Here is an 18,019-nt window from a genome sequence, read left to right as displayed (position 1 = left end):
CCGATCTCTCCCCGACCTCCCTTGTACAAACCCCGAAGACCCGCTCTCTCCCTGACCTGTCAATCTGGCTGGCTGCCGGGCGCAAGACCTGTTTAAAATATTTTAAAGGTGCCCTTACTTCCAGGTTTCCTGTCCGAAAATCCTTCCCCCCGTTCTGAGTTAATATCCAGGCCAATATTTCCCCTAATGGAATGTAATTGCATCTATGGACTTACTGCAAATTGAATTTATCCGGAGAAGCAGGCTCTTAAACATGATTGATATATTTTGTCTGTATGAGCATTTTAAAAATTAAATACAGTGCTGCACAAGTGTTCTGTGCAGGAATGTACTTCGTTTATTAGGACAAGGCTTTGCTTACATGAAGAAACTACAAGTTATGGTATTAAATATAATTACATCTGCCTAGTCAATGAATTTGGTGCATATTGGTTTCTCACAAACTATTAAAAGCATCAGCAAAAACTAAGCACCTGGATTATCAGGGGTGTGGCAATTTTCTAAAACGATCCACATAAGACTAAAAAATTCAGTATTTCAAATTGATGAAAGATTTATCAGAATGTAAAAAAAGGAGAGATTTTATGCCTAGTGGCCAAGCATCAAATAATTGTTCCACAAATTCATAACTGGGTTTGCAAGTCATAAAAATCTGCAGAATGCTACTTCTTATGCACTGGAATTTACAGAACTTGCTTCGGCTTCGAGGACATTTCCATTAATGCTGGAGAAAATATCACTTTGAAAGTTGCCTTTAAAGTTCATGTTGCAATGCTTTCTGTTGCTCACCAACAGCACATATGCAAACCAACTATGGCTCACACATAAGTTATCAATTTACTGATGTAAAGCCATGGGGCTCGATTTTAGGGTCGGGTTTCCGGCGGGTTTCCAGCGGGGGGGGGCCCCGAAAATCCCGATCTCCGGTCACGTGACCGGATCGTGACGAAATCCCGGCCACTTCCAGGTACCGCGCTGACGTGCGGGGCTGCGCGCGCAAGCCCCGCTGGTGGGAATCCCGCAGGCAATTAAAGCCAGCGGGGTTCCACTTGAGAGTACTTAACTTGCTCGTTGTGGTTAGTTAATGAGCTGAAGCAGCTGTCAAAAGAGGAAGTGTGGGATTTTAGGTTCAAGGCAGTGAGTTTCCCACACTGGGGGAAACAGTCTCCATCCAACCAGGCGTGTTGCAGCCAGCAGCCTGTGGCAGGTGCCAAGGTGCGCTCCACGGGGGAGAGCCCTCACCCACGCAGGAGGCCACCGCGTCACATAGGGCAACCCCTGCCCTCCACCACCCCCCGCCAAGCCAGAGGACAGACCGACACGAGACCGCAGCCCCAGTCCGAGGAACCACACACCTACCCTGCACAACCCCTCAGACCAACACCTGCCAGTTGGGTGGTGTGTGGACACCCTCGGAGGACGAAGAGCATGACCAGCACCAGCAGCCTCGCAGTCCACGCCGTCCGCCGCAGAGACGTGGATCCCCCCAACACGGTGTGGTTGCACGCCCACCTGCACAGCAGGAGGGAGGGCTACCGCAGAGAGAGACGCGTCGCAGAGGGCACTACCCTCGCCACAGGGTCCACAGACCGAGGCGCAGCTCCCCGGACCTCTCCGAGCAGCAGTGCACAGGGAGGCGCAGATTCGCTCGACATGTAGTCGTGGAGATCTGCAGCCTCTTTCATGCCGAGCTGCTCCTGGCTGGCCCCAGCACCAACTGCTTACCTGTCGCTGGCAAAGTCACCACTGCCCTCCACACCTTCTCCTCCGCATCCTTCCAGGGTGCAGCCGGCTACACCGCCGATGTCTCTCAGTCGTCTGCGCGGACGAGCCCTGCAAATACACCTGCACCTACTCTGCAGTAACACGATGGGTGGCATCAGTGGTGGGTCCTCATAGTGATACCCAGGAGCGGGCATTATTGGACACAACGGACAGGATTCGCGGAGACATGGCAGTGGTGGTGTCAATATAATGTGTGCTGTTTGTTGCTCTGAAATTCAATATGGGTAACACCCATGACAAACCCTCCGACACCCTTGTGCACCCCCTTCATGCTGACGAGATGTTTGCCTTACGCTGCCTACTGCACATATGTGATGCATGCCCTGTGGCTGCAGCACAGGTGGTGGCAGGTTGAGTGAGGCTGGCCGTGAGGGAGATGCACGAGAGGGTGAGTATGAGATGGAGCCATGAGATTGTATGAGGATTGGGTTGCGTGTTAGTGGCAGGATGAGTACTGGCGAGGTGAGTAGGTGGAGGTAAGATGAGGACGGGGTGTGAGTGGGTATGAAGGGTGATGTGACAGAATAGTGTTGGCGGTGCCGAAGGAGATTTGGGGTGGGGGCAGTGTTGTGGCAGACGGAGTGTAGGGGAAAGACTTCGTGTTCTCACTGTGGCGGACCTACTGCGGTCATTGCAGCGCCTCCTGCACTGTATGCAGGTGGGCCATATGTTGGTGGCGCAGGTGACCCCCTCTGCCACCTCGAGCCAGGCCTTCTTGGTGGCAGAGGCAGGCCGCTTCCTCCCGCCCGCCGGGCGGAAGATCTGTGTCCTCCCCCTCCTCCTCACCCCATCTGATGATAGCTGGGGTGAGGCATCATTAAACTGGGAGCAGCCTTCCCCCTGGGCTGCTCCATGCTGCAATTTGTCCCATTGGTTGCAGCATCTGTCAGTGGAGGACTGCCCCTTTAACAAGAGAGCCTCCAGCTGACAGATCGTACTGCGCATGCGCAGCCCGACCGACGCGCAGGCCAGCGCCGTGGACCCCGGAGGAGCAGGTAATTGATTCCGATTAGTGTGTTGCCTGCTACGATCGCGTGGGCAACCCACTAATTTCGCCATCCGCGTTTTCGACGCTCCCGGAGGACCACCCGCTGGGAACCCGCAGGCCTGCTAAATTCGAGCCCATGGACTCTGTTTTTAAAGTGGATGATAATACAGCAAACTGGAACAATAACCTGTAGCAAACAGGGTAATTCTATTCAAGAGATGGTAAAAGTGATTTTTCTTCCAAAAAGGTGGCTTTAAGATTTAACAGACAGTACAAAATATGGTAAAATGTGTTTCAATATAGGATAGCACAAATAAAACTGAGGAAGAATGAACATACAAGCTTGCATTTATATAATGCCTTTCACATCTTCAGGATGCCCCAAATCACTTCATAGCCAATTAATTACTTTTGAAATGTAGTCACTGTTGTTATGTAGGCAAACGTAGCAGCCTATATGTTTTCAGAGTTTCTTACACTGACAAAAACAGTTGAAGTTTATATCCAGCTATTAAGTACAGATTTATTCTTTGTCCTATACAAAATTGAGATCTAAAATGGTAGGCAGCATATGCCTATCATTTTACATAACCTTTGAAGAAAACTCTTGAGATTACATTCTCTAAATTAGCCAATAATATCCTGGAAACTATAGTAAGAGAAACAGTTGTGAATCAAACAGTACTGCTTCAATAAAAGTCATTCTTCTCTGCATTGTACATATATTATTTGTTAACCTGAAGGGATGCTGAAAATCAAAATAAGTAAATCACACTTTGGAGACAAACTGGTGAGGTAAAACACTGGTGGACATTCAGTGAAATGAAAAGCATGTGTTCACAAACAACAAAAGTAAGTCCATTAGCTTCCATAGCATGGGGAGGAGGAATGTTAGGTAAAGGTGCTACTTTAATTTAGGCAGGGTATACAATAACCAAGGAAACTTTCAACTTCAATTCAATTCTTTCACTATAGTTTATAGTGTTTGTACATAGGAAAAGGGTGAGGAAAGATCATAAGGTCCATTGGATGCTTGCACTTCCCACTAAATAATACATCATCCTCCTCACCTGATAGTAATGTCAGCTCCTGGGGAGCAAAAAAAAAACTTTGGCTAACTTTCAGAAAATCTCTGACATTCCTGCCAGAGCCCATAAGACAAATCAAATATGCTCCAGGAAACCATGATTATCCTTGACATATTACAAGGTCCACACACCCTATAATGCACTAGTGCCCTCCTTAAGCAATTTACAGAAAATCTGTTTAACAGAGACAGCCCAATTTGAAAAAAAAAAGCTTGCCAGCTGTCAGTGTAAAATACAAGATATTAATTATTCTGTGGTCAATTTATTTGCTCCTAGGACAGCTCAATTTTCTAATAATATTCTGTTTTCCTGTGGCACGTGGCTTTGATGTAATTTAAAATAAACCCCAGTTTGTACCAACAGATTTTTTTGTCCTCAGGAGAGTATAACTCCACAAGTAAAAAAAATACAGCTATAGCACTGGGTTTAAATTTCACCACCAGAAAAGGAATAGCATTTTTTTTGCCTGCAATGCATTTTTGGTCACACTGCATCAGCATGTTCCGCTTTTGTATAACTGCATAGAATTTTACCTCATAAATAAAACCAATTTTTATTTCACAAGCTCCAGTTCTTGATAACATTACAGCACATCTTAGAATCAAAGAATGATACAGCACAGAAGGAGGCCATCATGCCTGTGCCATCTATAGTATGAGAAATTAGCCATAGTACATAAAATAGGAACAAAATTACATTCCACTACCCCTCAGGACATAAATCAGATGTAATTTCGCCAACATGATTATGTTTGGGAGAAACTGGCTCCCCTTTGAAAAGGTCTTTTCGTGTCTGTTGCAAATTTCAGTAAGCGCACATTGAAATATGAATTTTGATTAGAAATTCAAATATAAGTTTAGTCACAAAACCATGTTCTTACCAGTGTGAGTCTTCATGTGCTCATCAAAATACTGTTTCATGTTGAAGTCCTTGCCACACCACTGGCACATAAACTGTTTATGACCAATGTGAATACTCATGTGAGAGCGAAGTTGATACTTGTACTGAAATCGTTCATCACAGTTCTGAAATGAAAAGATTAATCTACTTTAACATTAGAATATTTTGCATTGTATAACTGATAAGCCATAATTTGAGTTTAATGGTTTCCTCAAAAAATGATAGCATTCTGGTGTAAACAGTCTACAATTTAGAAAAATACTCAAAAATCAATTTTTTTTAAAAAAGGAGTTTTCTGAGCTTCATATAAATTTATACTTTCGTCACGATATTAGTAGTTTTAATAATTTTAAAGACAAATATTTGTTTCAGTTATCCATTTATGCATCGTTAATGAGCAGATAGTTGCAATTAGCTCATCCACATTAGTTTTTTTGGCTGATCAAGTATAGGATGTGGTCTCACAATTAGCTAATGGTCACTTTGTATTAGGACTGGCTCAGATGAGCAACAGGTCAGTATTAGGTCCAAGCTCAGATGAGCAACAGATCAGAAATCCAGTAATGAACTACTGATATTGCAGGAGGCAGCTCACGATACTCAGACATCACAAAGTAATTCCTCATGTTACTGTACATTTCAGCTCTAATACTGCACAGGGCTTACAAGTAAAATTGATGCCAGTGAGCTAATGTACAATGCATTTCCAAACTATCCAGTTGCATTCTGAGATAAATTTCTAGTATCCAGTTCAGTCATGTCGACATATATGCAGCCTCTTTAATTCTTCTAGGTTGTTTGATACGCTTGCACTATTACCTAATCAGGTATCTAATCATAATGCAAAATATCCTGTTGGATTAATAACCATTTTAATTAGGGTTGTGTTTCATCCATTTCATTTAGTTGTGTTGCAGCATCCTGAGACATTGTAGGCAGTATTCTATGGTTGATGATCCATATAGTTTCCTATGGATTATTAAACATGATCTTGATGACTTTTTAAACAATAATAAAGTATGAATTAGTAAATTGTCTAAATACATTATGAAGCTTTATATTTTGGCTTTAAATAAATCATGAAGTTCCTAATCATACAATCTTAAGTTTAATTTCTACAGTGGCCCCACTAGCTTAGCATCGACATGACTTAGCACATCAGCGTACCTGAGATGCCCATACTATGAATTTCTGATTTTAGCTGTTAACTCCTGTGGAAAGGTAGAAATGGGGGCTTCCCTTATGAGAAAAACATGCAATGTGAATACGTTTAATGCCATTAGTATTAAGCAGAACAAGTTATTTTGATTATAAGATTAAATTAGAAATTTAATATACTTGGTTATATATCAAGAGCAGCAAGAAATTAAATTGTGACAGTACAAAAGTGAATGATTCTGTAACAGGCAATAAATCTGTTCCATGCAGCAAACAAATTTATAGTCTTGAAACTGAATATATTTCCATGGAAGAACAAGGGTTTTAGAATGGCATCTCCGGAACCAAGTTTAAATATTTTTGGACTGCAACCATATGGAAATCCAGGTCAAAAAATACATCATAGGAGTAGATAAATATGATTAGGTATCAATTCATAACATTTGAATCACGAAAAACAATCTTAATATATTAACTCACCTCACATTTGAAAGGCTTCTCTCCTGAATGTTGAAGAGAATGGACCTTCAATGACATACTCCGCTTGAAAGACTTCCCACATGTTTCACAGGTGAATGGCATGTCCTTCGTATGTGCTGAAACAACAAATGCCCAAATGCTAGAGCACTACAGAAAATGCATTTCATTGGCACATTTGTATCAATTTTTAAGTAGTACACAGTACTCTTCAATGCAAAAGAAAAATCACAATTTACTAAACTCCGCAATGCAATGAAGCTAATTATTTACTAAATCAGAGGAATCAAACCCATCGAGTTCTTCTAAAATGAAACATGGATCCCAAGCAAATTTTACATAAAAGTTTGCTGGCATAGTTCTTTAAACCAGCATTAAAGCTCTAGACTAGGACAGGTCTGTATTCGTGACAGAGATTATGGATCACCTGGACTTAGTACAATAATTAATAATTCTCACTGTATTGAGTGCAGGTGTTACATATCTCAGCCGCACCTTACTACAGACGGAACGCAGCAATATTAATCCTATTTCAGATTTCCAGCATCCGCAGTATTTTGCTTTTGTTGTAATGTTAATCCTATGTTGTTATTCGCACAACCTGTTAAGTAAAACATTTATTTTATACTTGCTGAACTTTTAATAACTACAAATGTTACCAAGTCAGTATATTTGGAGTAGATTTTATTTGGTATTATTTATTTTAAATAAAGATACAGAGAACCAGGAAGATAAGACAGTACAAGTCTGTAAATTCTCTCATGAAGGATGTCAATCTGCATACAATATTCTGCCTTCCCTTGATTAGGTGTTTCCCCAGAAACACCAAGAGCCCAGTTAAAGAGTGCAACAGATCTGAAAAGAGAATATTGCTCTGGCTAAGATGATGCAGCAGATGAACAAACCTGTGCAGGTGACCATTGGATCACATTAAAAAAAAATCACATTCCCTCTTAGACTGGGTGCAGAAAGAATATAGGGATTTTCGGATTCCCAAAGGGTCAAGATACTACAGGTTTTGTTCAAAAGCTTGAGACCTTTTCTGGACCTGGATCTAAAGGAATTTTCAAATTCCAAAATTGGCGCTATAAGAAGTTCGAATAAAGCTTATGCCCCCTATATATTTGCAGCAATGCTATCAACAGCAGTCCTGACTTTGGTGGCAGTACTGTAATGTAAATTAGGCATTACTGCTGCCACCAGAGTTGCAAAGAACCAGTTCAAAAGTACAGTATTTGGCTGTTCCTTTACAGGAAACAGTGGTGTTGGTGGCAAAGGTAAATTGCTACTGCTATTTTACATTTGTATTATGGTTTCATGTCATTGGCCTATCTGGATAAAAGTTGTGATCACAATATTCAAACAACTGCTTGTGCACAAATGCAGTTGTTTTTGCGTTGCCAATGGTGCTACAGAATCCATCCTACAATGCAAATTGATTCCACAGCAGTGGCAGCCCCAACATATTACTAAACCACTTCTCTTGAAGAGGGCATTAAATACATTGTTATTTTTGGCTGCGTGATTTAGAGAAGCATATTATCCACATGCCCACTGGGGTTACCCTCAACATTTACACTTGCTTTGATCTTAGCTCAGTGGAAATAAAGCAGAGAACCTTGCACTGTGAAGATACTTGAAGATGAAGCAGACTTCAGAACATCCCAAATCTGCAGATTCTTACCCTCCAACCAGAGTACAGTACACTTATCCACTATTTTTGTTTTAATTTCCATTGAACGGAGATCAAGACATGTGCAGATGTTGAGGGTATTTCAGCCAAGCAAAAAAATAAATAACATTTGCTCCAAAGATCATCCATTGCAAGTTGGTCAGAAGAAAGTCACTTGCCCCATACTCTGTCAAATGCTCTTTGGTTGCTGGATTTCCTATGCCAGGACAAGACCTGAAGTACAACTGTCGAGCTAGTAAATGTTATACAATTTAACGTTCTGCTGAGATTTGATGCAACCTTTATGCTTGGTCCCAGGTGGCCTTGGAGAGGGATTGGGGATAACGAAGTGTCCACCAGTACATTTGAGGCAGTGGGCGCCGCAGGATGCTACTTGTATCATAGATGATGAGGACAAGTTTATAATTCAGTTTATTTTATTTTTGAGTAACTTTTAGTTTTCATGGACCATCTGTGATGTTATATTAGTGGCGCCCTCCTCTTTAGGGGGGCACTTGCAGCAATGTTGTTTGGATGGCACTATTGATCTATTTCAAAATAGTCCTGTATGCTCGGTCTACTTTAAGGATGGATGTCGATAACCTCGGTGTGTTAGCTCAGACCTTTCTGATTTTAATCCATTGCAGTGCGGTCATGAGGAAACTGTAAAACTGCCTTAATTTGTTTATGCAAGACCCACAGAAAGGGTTCTAAACCAGAGTGAGAGAAACATAGAAACATAGAAAATAGGAGCAGGAGTAGGCCATTCGGCCCTTCAAGCCTGCTCTGCCATTCAATATGATCATGGCTGATCTCTATCTCAACATATTCCCGTTCTCTCTCCATACCCCTTGATGCCTTTTGTGTCTAGAAATCTATCTAGCTCCATCTTAAATATATTCAGTGACTTGACCTCCACAGCCTTCTGTGGTAGAGAATTCCACAGGTTCACCACCCTCTGAGTGAAGAAATTTCTCCTCATCTCAGTCCTAAATATCCTACCCTGTATCCTCAGACTGTAACCCCTCGTTTTGGACCCCCCAGCCAGGGGAAACATCCTCCCTGCATCCAGTCCGTCTAACCCTGTCAGAATTTTATATGTTTCAATGAGATCCCCTCTCATTCTTCTAAAGGCGAGTGAATACGGACTGAGTCAACCCAATCTCTCCTCATACGACAGTCGTGCCATCCCGGGAATCAGTCTGGCGAACCTTCGCTGCACTCCCTCTATGGGAAGTATATCCTTTCTTAGGTAAGGAGACCAAAACTGCACACAATACTCTAGGTGTGGTCTCACCAAGGCCCTGTATAACTGCATTAAGACCTCCTTGCTCCTATACTCAAATCCTCTTGCAATGAAGGCCAACATACCATTTGCCTTCCTAACTGCTTGCTACAACTGCATATTTGCTTTCAGTGACTGGTGTACAAGGACTCCCAGGTCCCTTTGTACATCAACATTCCCCAACCTATTACCATTTAAATAATACTCTGCCTTTCTGTTTTTCCTTCCGAAGTGGATAACTTTACATTTATCCACATTATAATGCATCTGCCATGTATTTGCCCACTCACTCAACTTGTCTAAATCGCCTTGAAGTCTCTTTGCATCCTTCTCACAACTCACCTAGTTTTGTGTCATCAGCAAACTTGGAAATATTACATTTGGTCCCCTCATCCAAATCATTGATATATATTGTGAATAGCTGGGGCCCAAGCACTGATCCCTGCGGTACCCCAAAAAACCACCATTTATTCCTACTCTCTGTTTCCTGTCTGTTAACCAATTTTCTATCCATGCCAGTATATTACCCCCAATTCCATGTGCTTTAATTTTGCACACTTACCTCTTATGTGGGATTTTATCAAAGGCCTTCTGAAAATCCAAATAAACCACATCCACTGGTTCTCCCTTATCTATTCTACCAGTTACATCCTCAAAAAAAGAGACCAGTTGAAACAATACATTGAAGCTTTGGGTGACGCTCATGTTAAATGTCTCAATGTACTTAAAGCTTTCAACTAACAATGCACCATAGGGCAATTTAACACTAACTCCTTCTTGCTCCTCCTTAACCTCAAAGGAGTCTTGTTCCAAACCACCTACAGGCAGATAGGATGTTGTTAAGCAGGCTCCAGGATCTCTGCTGGTTGTGGGGGTGATCCAGTCATCTGATTCTTACTGATTCAGCAAAATTATCAATGCTCTTATTCAAAGTGCTAACTCAGTCACAGTGTGTGCTCTGTTGTTCCCTGGCAAATGATCTGTAGATGGATGCCAGAATTGCCCCAGTTTCCTGAAATCCTACTTTACAGATGTAAGGAGGCTGCAGTGAAAATGGTGTGGATAGGGACCACAACCATGCAATACCCATTCTCCATAGTGGATTTGTTTCAAGATACTTTGTTTGGTAATGGTTTGGGAGGCTCCCAATGCTCCCCAGATGGATACTTATGTTTTGTTTTGTTTATACCTGAGGCAGCATTGTCTGAAGGTGTAGGTGTCATGCACCACTGAGATGCTTCAGAGCAATGTCCCTGGATTTCTGGGCTGAAAATTTCATGTCTTTGACTAGATTTATAGTTACCTTCTTAGAGGAAAAGAGTGTAATCTGCCTTAGATTTGCATAGAATTTGGTGTCAATATTGCAGCAGTCGTGTCAATGATTGTGAATGTGTTTTACACAGCATTTATAGCCTTTGGTAGAGTGTGCGAACTATGGAGGCACTTAATTTATTTTGATGCAGGTGATTGGTACTGATCCATACAATGCATCACCTAAGGAGATACAATGTCATTTCAGCCAACTGAGGCACACTGCTGTGTAAAATTCTAATTTGTCCCTTAGTTCCTTTAATGCTAATTCATTGGTTTTTTTTGCCTGCTTTCATTGCTTTCTATTTGACCATCCACAGGAGTGATTTTCAAACTCAAGTCTATAAGGGGTTCTCAGGGTCCATAACTACCAAGTGTGTATGGGAATAGACCCAAGAGATGGCAGCAGAGTGAGAGACGAGGCAGTTTCCGGGGTGGGGGTAGGGGTGATGAGTAAGAATCATGCCTTAAACAATTAGGAATGAGGTGGGAGTTGGTATTGGATTTTCAAGCATATTTGAAAGGCTCTTTTCAGTGCAGGTAGGTTGTTATCTCCTACAATGTGTTTCCGTGGCTTGGACTTAAGAAATAGTCCTTAGTGCCTCAGGACAGGAGCATTTAGGCATGTGGCAACACCTCCCTTTGCAATTCCCTAGTTGGTTATAATTCAGCACCTTGAACTTCAGCTGGTAAACTCTGATAAAGCACAATTAAAGTGATCATGAATTTGCTGTCTGAAGTTTTGAAAGCTGTAAATAGAAATATTGAACTTTGGATACCTTCTTCATGACATTATGCAAGTTCCATTTCAGCTTATGCCATCATTACTAGAGGACATTAGATCAAAAATTGCATGGCACTATGTCTTTTTTATGATTTGCAGGGACCTCCCATACACAGAAAAAATTGAAAAGCATTGCTATGGATTGGTTGCTGATGTGACGCAAATAGCATTGGTTTTCTTTCTTTAGTATGCTTGTCCTGAAAAGGACACAGCTTAATTATGACATTTTCTAGCGGTTTGTTAGCCAGTGTCGACTGTTATTGAGAATTTTAGGCTCCTGAGAAACCTGAAATGAAACACAAAAACTAAAGAGGCTGGATTAACAGAATGTTTGACATTTGTCTAATCTAACCTCCTCCTGTAACGAGGCTGAAAACTTAGTCCCAAACAATCCATATCAAGAGACCTGCTTGAAGAGCAAATAGCTGGGGAAAACTGAGCTAATGCAATGGTCAGGTTCAGGTTTATGCTGCAGGCGTAGGAAATCATGTGTGGCACCACCTATCTGCAATGTCACTGTGTGACAAAAAAAAATATTTTCACATGTTTTCGCCTCCAGCTAGGCTATATTTCTATGGGGTGTGGAGATTGCAAAAAAAAGAATAATGCAGAACCTGAAGTGCATATGGCTAAATAATTAAAATTACCTTTAACTTTTGAGAGCTGCTAATCAGGTTATGTACATTGGATTAAATTCTACAACTAAATCAACAGAAAGGACATGATAGCATAGTCGTAACACAAATACTTGCAACATAAAGCCAAGATTTGGGCCTTGAAATTAAGCTGTGAAAATCATAAGGACATTTAAAACATTCATATGAAATTTCTTCATTTGAATGTGGTTGTTAACCCATGATTTCTGGGCCTTAAATCCTTAAAAGTTGAATTATGAGAGTCATTAATCAAGTGAAAAAAGACAGTGTGACAACCACAGAACGACGTTTGAGAAAAAAAAGTATGTCCGTTACAGTTAAGCTTCTGGTCAATGGTGACCCCCAAGATGTTGATGGTGGAATATTCGGTGATGGTGGAGCCTTTGAAGGAAAAGGGGAGATGGCTGAGCTTCCACTCATTCGAGATGGTCACCATATAGTCTGGGTGGATGAACTAATATGGGCCAAATGATCTTTCTCATCCATAATTATTTTATGATCTTGAAGAGTTAGTGCATATAACTACACATTACAATACACAGGGTGCCTGCCCCATGTACTGGAACTTTGAGGAAACTGAACTAAAAGACTGGAGATGTATTGGGAAGAAGTTAAGCTCAATGGCTTTATAATAATGACAACAAAACAATTCCTGAATATTCAGTGCACATTCAAAATTCACGGGGAACGAAAAGGAATCATTGATTTAAATAGGCATTTGTTCAAGCTATTATATATATTCTTCTGTAATTTACCATCCAAAATAAACTCTTATTCTGTGGCTTCAACGAACGATATCAAATTTGAAATGGCTGGATTTCTGGCAAAGCATTGCAACCTTGCAATCTACAATCATTCATTCAGCACACTATGTTTAAGTGACCTCTTACATGTGAGTGCAATTTTTGTATTTTTCTTTTTACATGACTTCATGACATCAAGAGATTTTTCATCCTCTTTTTTGATTTAGGTGTATAAGGAAGCATATTATTTTTCTTCGATTAAAAGGTAATATAATCGTATTTTCAACTCACCGACCATGTGTTTTCGAACATGAGCCATTGTGTAGAACTTCTTCTCACAAATCTCACAGGAGAATTTCTTTTCAGCAAAGCCATGAACAACTTTGATGTGCTCATGCAGAGACCACAGCTTCTTGAAACATTTTCCACAGGATACACACTGAGGGAAAATAGAAATATTTTAGGCATCCTACATAGTACAGGGTGTATCTGACTAGCTGAAACATGGCATGGAATATACTGCATTAAATCCCCTTTCTTTCTTCCTCTCCTAAAGGCAGTGACCCATCTTGGGATACAATTCCACAGGCACTGACATCCCTCTGGCACTTCCCCCAGTGACCATTGAGGAAGTGACAAACAAGCTTAAACCGCAAGTGCCAGAGGCTATTTGATTATGTGGAATAAGCTGATACAAATTGTTTAATTTTCCCCATTGCTCTTCATGAACTTGGCTGCTCCCCAAATATATTTTCAGCCAGAGGGAAGTAATAGGCTGTGACAGCTGCCTTGTGCACTCTTAATAAAAGACCCAGAGCAAGAATTGCTTTTGATATTGCCCTGTAACTAGCCACTAGTAGAGGCAGAAAAACAGTTTTCTCCACTACACCTCCCACCCTCAGGCAGCTCAGTTAAAATCCAGAACTGATTAGTACAAACTCATTACACTTTGCCATGGGCCTATTTAATATACAACCAAATATAATTCTGGCCATACAATGGAACAATGTCTTTTCCAGGCAAGTGTGAGGTCACTAGGGCTGAAAGGGTTAAATTGTGAAGACAGGTTGCATAACCTTGGCTTACATTCCCACGATTAGAAGGTTGAGGCGTGATTTAATTGAGTTTTTAAAATTATAAAAGGATTTGATAAGTGTAGATACGCAGAACCTATTTCTTCTGGTGAGGGAATCCAGAACAAGGGGACACAATATTAAAATTAGAACTAGGCCATTCAGGAGTGAAGTCAAGAAGCATTTTTTCCACACAAAGGGTAGTGGAAATATGGAATTCTCTCCCCCAAGAAGCTGTGGATGCTGGGTAAATGGAGTTGAGGCACAGATCAGCTATGATCTAACTGAATGGCAGAACAGGCTCGAGGGGCTGAATGGCCTACTCCTAAGTTAGCCTTTATTTTCACCAAGTGGGTAATATGGCCCAATTAGTGAGTTATAGGATGGAGAATATATTTCCACAGATCTATTAAGAAACATAAACTCATGTCATGTGTTTCAGATCTGTGTAACCTGAATTCACTGTTTACACAAAACGTATTTGATACCGTAACTTTATTTTTGATCAGTTGGGTCTCAGACACATGGAAACACAATGCTCACAATGCTGTGTTTCAGTTTGCAAACCAAGCTACTGAAGTCTACACCCACCTGTAAGGTTTCCATTTTCTCAATGTGCAGGGCACAGCTTCTTTCCAGTTACATAGTCCTAGTTAGTTTAGATGCAAGTTCCCAAGATTTAGGATCCCCAAGTGTGGCTAAAGGCACTGCTGGAGTTTAATCAGCTAAAACTGCACATCATACCAGAGCAGATCACTGGTAAGTTTCCTACTACTTGCCCAGCTTTGGTCACCCTACCCATTAGGAAAGGATTATTTGAAGCCAAGTGGGGCCCAGCTTTCAGCAACAGGTTCCATTTACCAGCCAAGCAGTAATCTAGAGTTCTGGGGACTTATTTGGCTCAGGTATCAAATTACCAAATTTTCCACGGAGGACTGACTTGGTTTCGAACCTCCATCGTCAGGCATGTCATCTTGCAGCCGCTTGACCCTACCAGGAGGGTAGTCACTAGCCAGCCGTTAGACAACTGAAACATTGGACAGCAGGTACCAGAAGCTCATCACGAACAGCATGGGTGAACCGAACAACTCACCATTCAATGCGAGTGCACTATCACTATCTTCTGACCACAGCATGTACACTCTCCCTTTACTTGTGGAAACTGATATCCACCATCAGATTTTATTATTCAGAAAGAAAAAAGACATACATTTTATGAAGTATAGTTTTGTTAAACGAGAATACTGAAGTGTTAGTACAGTTAAGCACAAATGTGTGGAACCACATGCATTAGGGGAGGTATTTCACATTTAAGTCTACAATGAAATCAGTTGGATTGCTGTGCCATCTGCAGGAAGTATGCAGTGACTGCAGAGTTACTGCAAACTTAAGGCAAAATATTGTACTACCTTTTATTGCATCAATGTGAGAATTGAAGCTTCAAAGATCCTTTCATCAACAGTACATTGTGGTCAAACTGGAGATTAATACAGCATTCTTATATTCAAAAACACTGCAAATACAATACTTATTGTCAAATTACAGCATTTGTCAAGTACTTCGACAATCAGAAGCTAGCCCCATATTCCATTTTGTATGACACAGTTGATAAAATACAACACATGCCATAGATTATTAAATTTACCTTCATATTGTGATACAGCATTCTGCAGTGAAAGTTAATTTACAGTAATGATCTGCAACAAAATAATCATCAGGATTTTAAAAATTCACTTGAAAATAATGCATGAACAGTTATTCAAAATGAAAACAGCTATTTTATAAAGGTGTATTTACTTTTTTCTGTGCTCATAATTCTGTGAACACAAAATCTAGCCTGATACTCCAGTGGATTACAATGAGAACCCTGCATTGTTGGGAGGGGTCGCTTCATCAATGAGACGTTCGATCAAGAACTTGTCTATCTCTTCCATGATCATCAGAGAGCCTATGACACTATTCGAAGAACAGCTCTCCTAGTGTTCTGGACAATATTCCTCCCTCAATGATTACCAACAAAAATAGATTAACTGGTTATTCATCTCATATGTGGTATCATATGTGTAATATTTCTTGGCCCTCCATTCTTATGGCCGGTGTGTGCGAGATTTCAAATTTGAGCTAAGTGGTCAGTTTTATGCTGTTGGTCTGCACTGTGAGAACTGGTTTTAGAGCGCCCAAGCTCATGTCATGTAGGGGACCCTTACAGTCAGGAGACAGAAAACAGGTAGGCTTTCATTCTTTTAATTTGGACTGGTTCAAACCTAGGTGTGCTAAACTGCTGTTGCCACACCATTTCCTAGGTCATTACAACTTTTGATTGGACAACGAAATCAAAACCCAGCAAGTGTTAGGATTTAATTAAAATGAGCACTCAAAAGTACTGTGAAAATATCTGCTAGCAATTGACTTAAGTCAGTAAAAAAAACTAAAATTAAAGCAGCAATAGGTGGTACAAAGGCTATTTTAGCACATTGATTTTCAAATCAGTAAAATTTAGATCTCATGAAATGAAGTTTCATGCTTACAGTTTTCTTAATATATTCTCAATCTCCAAGTGGCATTGCTCACTGTGAGTTGGAGAATACGTTGTTTCGTGCTATGTAGGGTAAAATACAAACGCTGTTTCGTGCTATGTAGGGTAAAATACAAACGCTGTTTCGTGCTATGTAGGGTAAAAAACATAAGGCACATTGATTTATGATGATTGTAATAAAAATGCATTTTCAATTATTCCAAGTTATATGGGAGTGTTCGTGACACATTTAGGTGCAAATTATATGACTGTCCGCATTTTCAAAAATTGAAAATTAATGGCATTAATTATTATGTTTGTTTAGATATTTAATGAATTTTATGTCTAACTCTGGGGGGAGGGGGGACAGTATACTGGCAGAAGAGTTACCACCAGGCTATACTGTCCACCTCTTCGCAGGCAGATTGGAGTAGTATTGTTACATAGAAACATAGAAAATCGGAGCAGTAGGAGGTCATTCGGCCCTTCGAGCCTGCTCCGCCATTCAATATGATCATGGCTGATCCTCTATCTCAGTACCATATTCCCGCTCTCTTCCCATACCCCTTGATGCTTTTTGTGTCTAGAAATCTATCCAGCTCCTTCTTAAATCTATTCAGTGACTTGGCCTCCACAGCCTTCTGTGGTAGAGAATTCCACAGGTTCACCACCCTCAGTGAACAAATTTCTCCTCATCTCAGTCCTAAATGTCCTATCCCGTATCCTGAGACTGTGACCCCTCATTCTGGACCCCCCCCCAGCCAAGGGAAACATCCTCCCTGCATCCAGTCTGTCTAGCCCTTGTTCAATGCAGGGAGCAGGTCATCTGTTCCTCTTTCAAACACAGCGGTTGCATGATTGAGGGAGACGTGCTAAAAGAAAGTAGAAAGGATAATACCTCATAATTAGGGGTTTTACTGCTGCCCTCACAAAGAAAACAAAATGCTTCTCCTCTAACTATTACAGTATAGATAGTAGTGGTTGACAGTATGATCTGAATGCCTCTAATGAATACAGACAGCTCTACATGTATCCTTTTTACTTAAGAAACTGGAAAAATTCAAATGTATGAATCCAGGAAATAAATACATAATAAAAAATGTACCCGATATCATGGATAATGTTTCAAAAATGTGCAAGCACAGTGACAGTCGGTAAAATTGCAAATAAAAGCCAAATGTAGCTTTCCATCAGACTTTTGGATTATCACAAATCTTTATAAAAGGCTGGTGCAAAGGTTGAATTACTTACTTTTGTTATTCATTCTCAGGATGTGGGCATCGTTGGTAAGGCCAGCATTTATTGCCCATCCCTAGTTGCCTTTGAGAAGGTGGTGGTGGGCCTTCATGAACCACTGCAGACCATGTGGTGAAGGTACTCCCACAATTCTATTAGGAAGGAAGTTCCAGGATTTTGACCCAGCAACAATGAAGGAATGGCAATATATGTCCAAGTCAGGATGGTGTGTGACTTGGAGGGGAACTTGGGGGTGATGTTCCCAGGCACCTGCTGCCCTCGTCCTTCTAGGTGGTGAAGGTTGTGGGTTTGGGAGATGCTGATGAAGAAGCCTTGGTGAGTTGCTGC

The 18,019-nt window shown here is 41.0% G+C and overlaps 1 protein-coding gene across 1 annotated transcript in view; it reads right to left on the bottom strand.

Moving 5' to 3' along the window:
• LOC137299982 (zinc finger protein 652-like) overlaps nucleotides 1-18,019 on the bottom strand; it is a 69,983-nt gene that overhangs the window by 9,312 nt on the left and 42,652 nt on the right. Inside the window, exons 3-5 of the mRNA XM_067969035.1 lie at nucleotides 13,139-13,286; nucleotides 6,400-6,515; nucleotides 4,742-4,886 (exon numbers count right to left, since the gene is read on the bottom strand). Of these exons, the coding sequence (XP_067825136.1) occupies nucleotides 4,742-4,886; nucleotides 6,400-6,515; nucleotides 13,139-13,286 (409 nt within the window). The remainder of the gene's footprint in view (nucleotides 1-4,741; nucleotides 4,887-6,399; nucleotides 6,516-13,138; nucleotides 13,287-18,019) is intronic.

Source organism: Heptranchias perlo, chromosome 30 (assembly GCF_035084215.1).
Source record: "Heptranchias perlo isolate sHepPer1 chromosome 30, sHepPer1.hap1, whole genome shotgun sequence".
Lineage (NCBI taxonomy): Eukaryota > Metazoa > Chordata > Chondrichthyes > Hexanchiformes > Hexanchidae > Heptranchias > Heptranchias perlo.
This window is presented reverse-complemented; position numbering and strand designations above follow the sequence as displayed.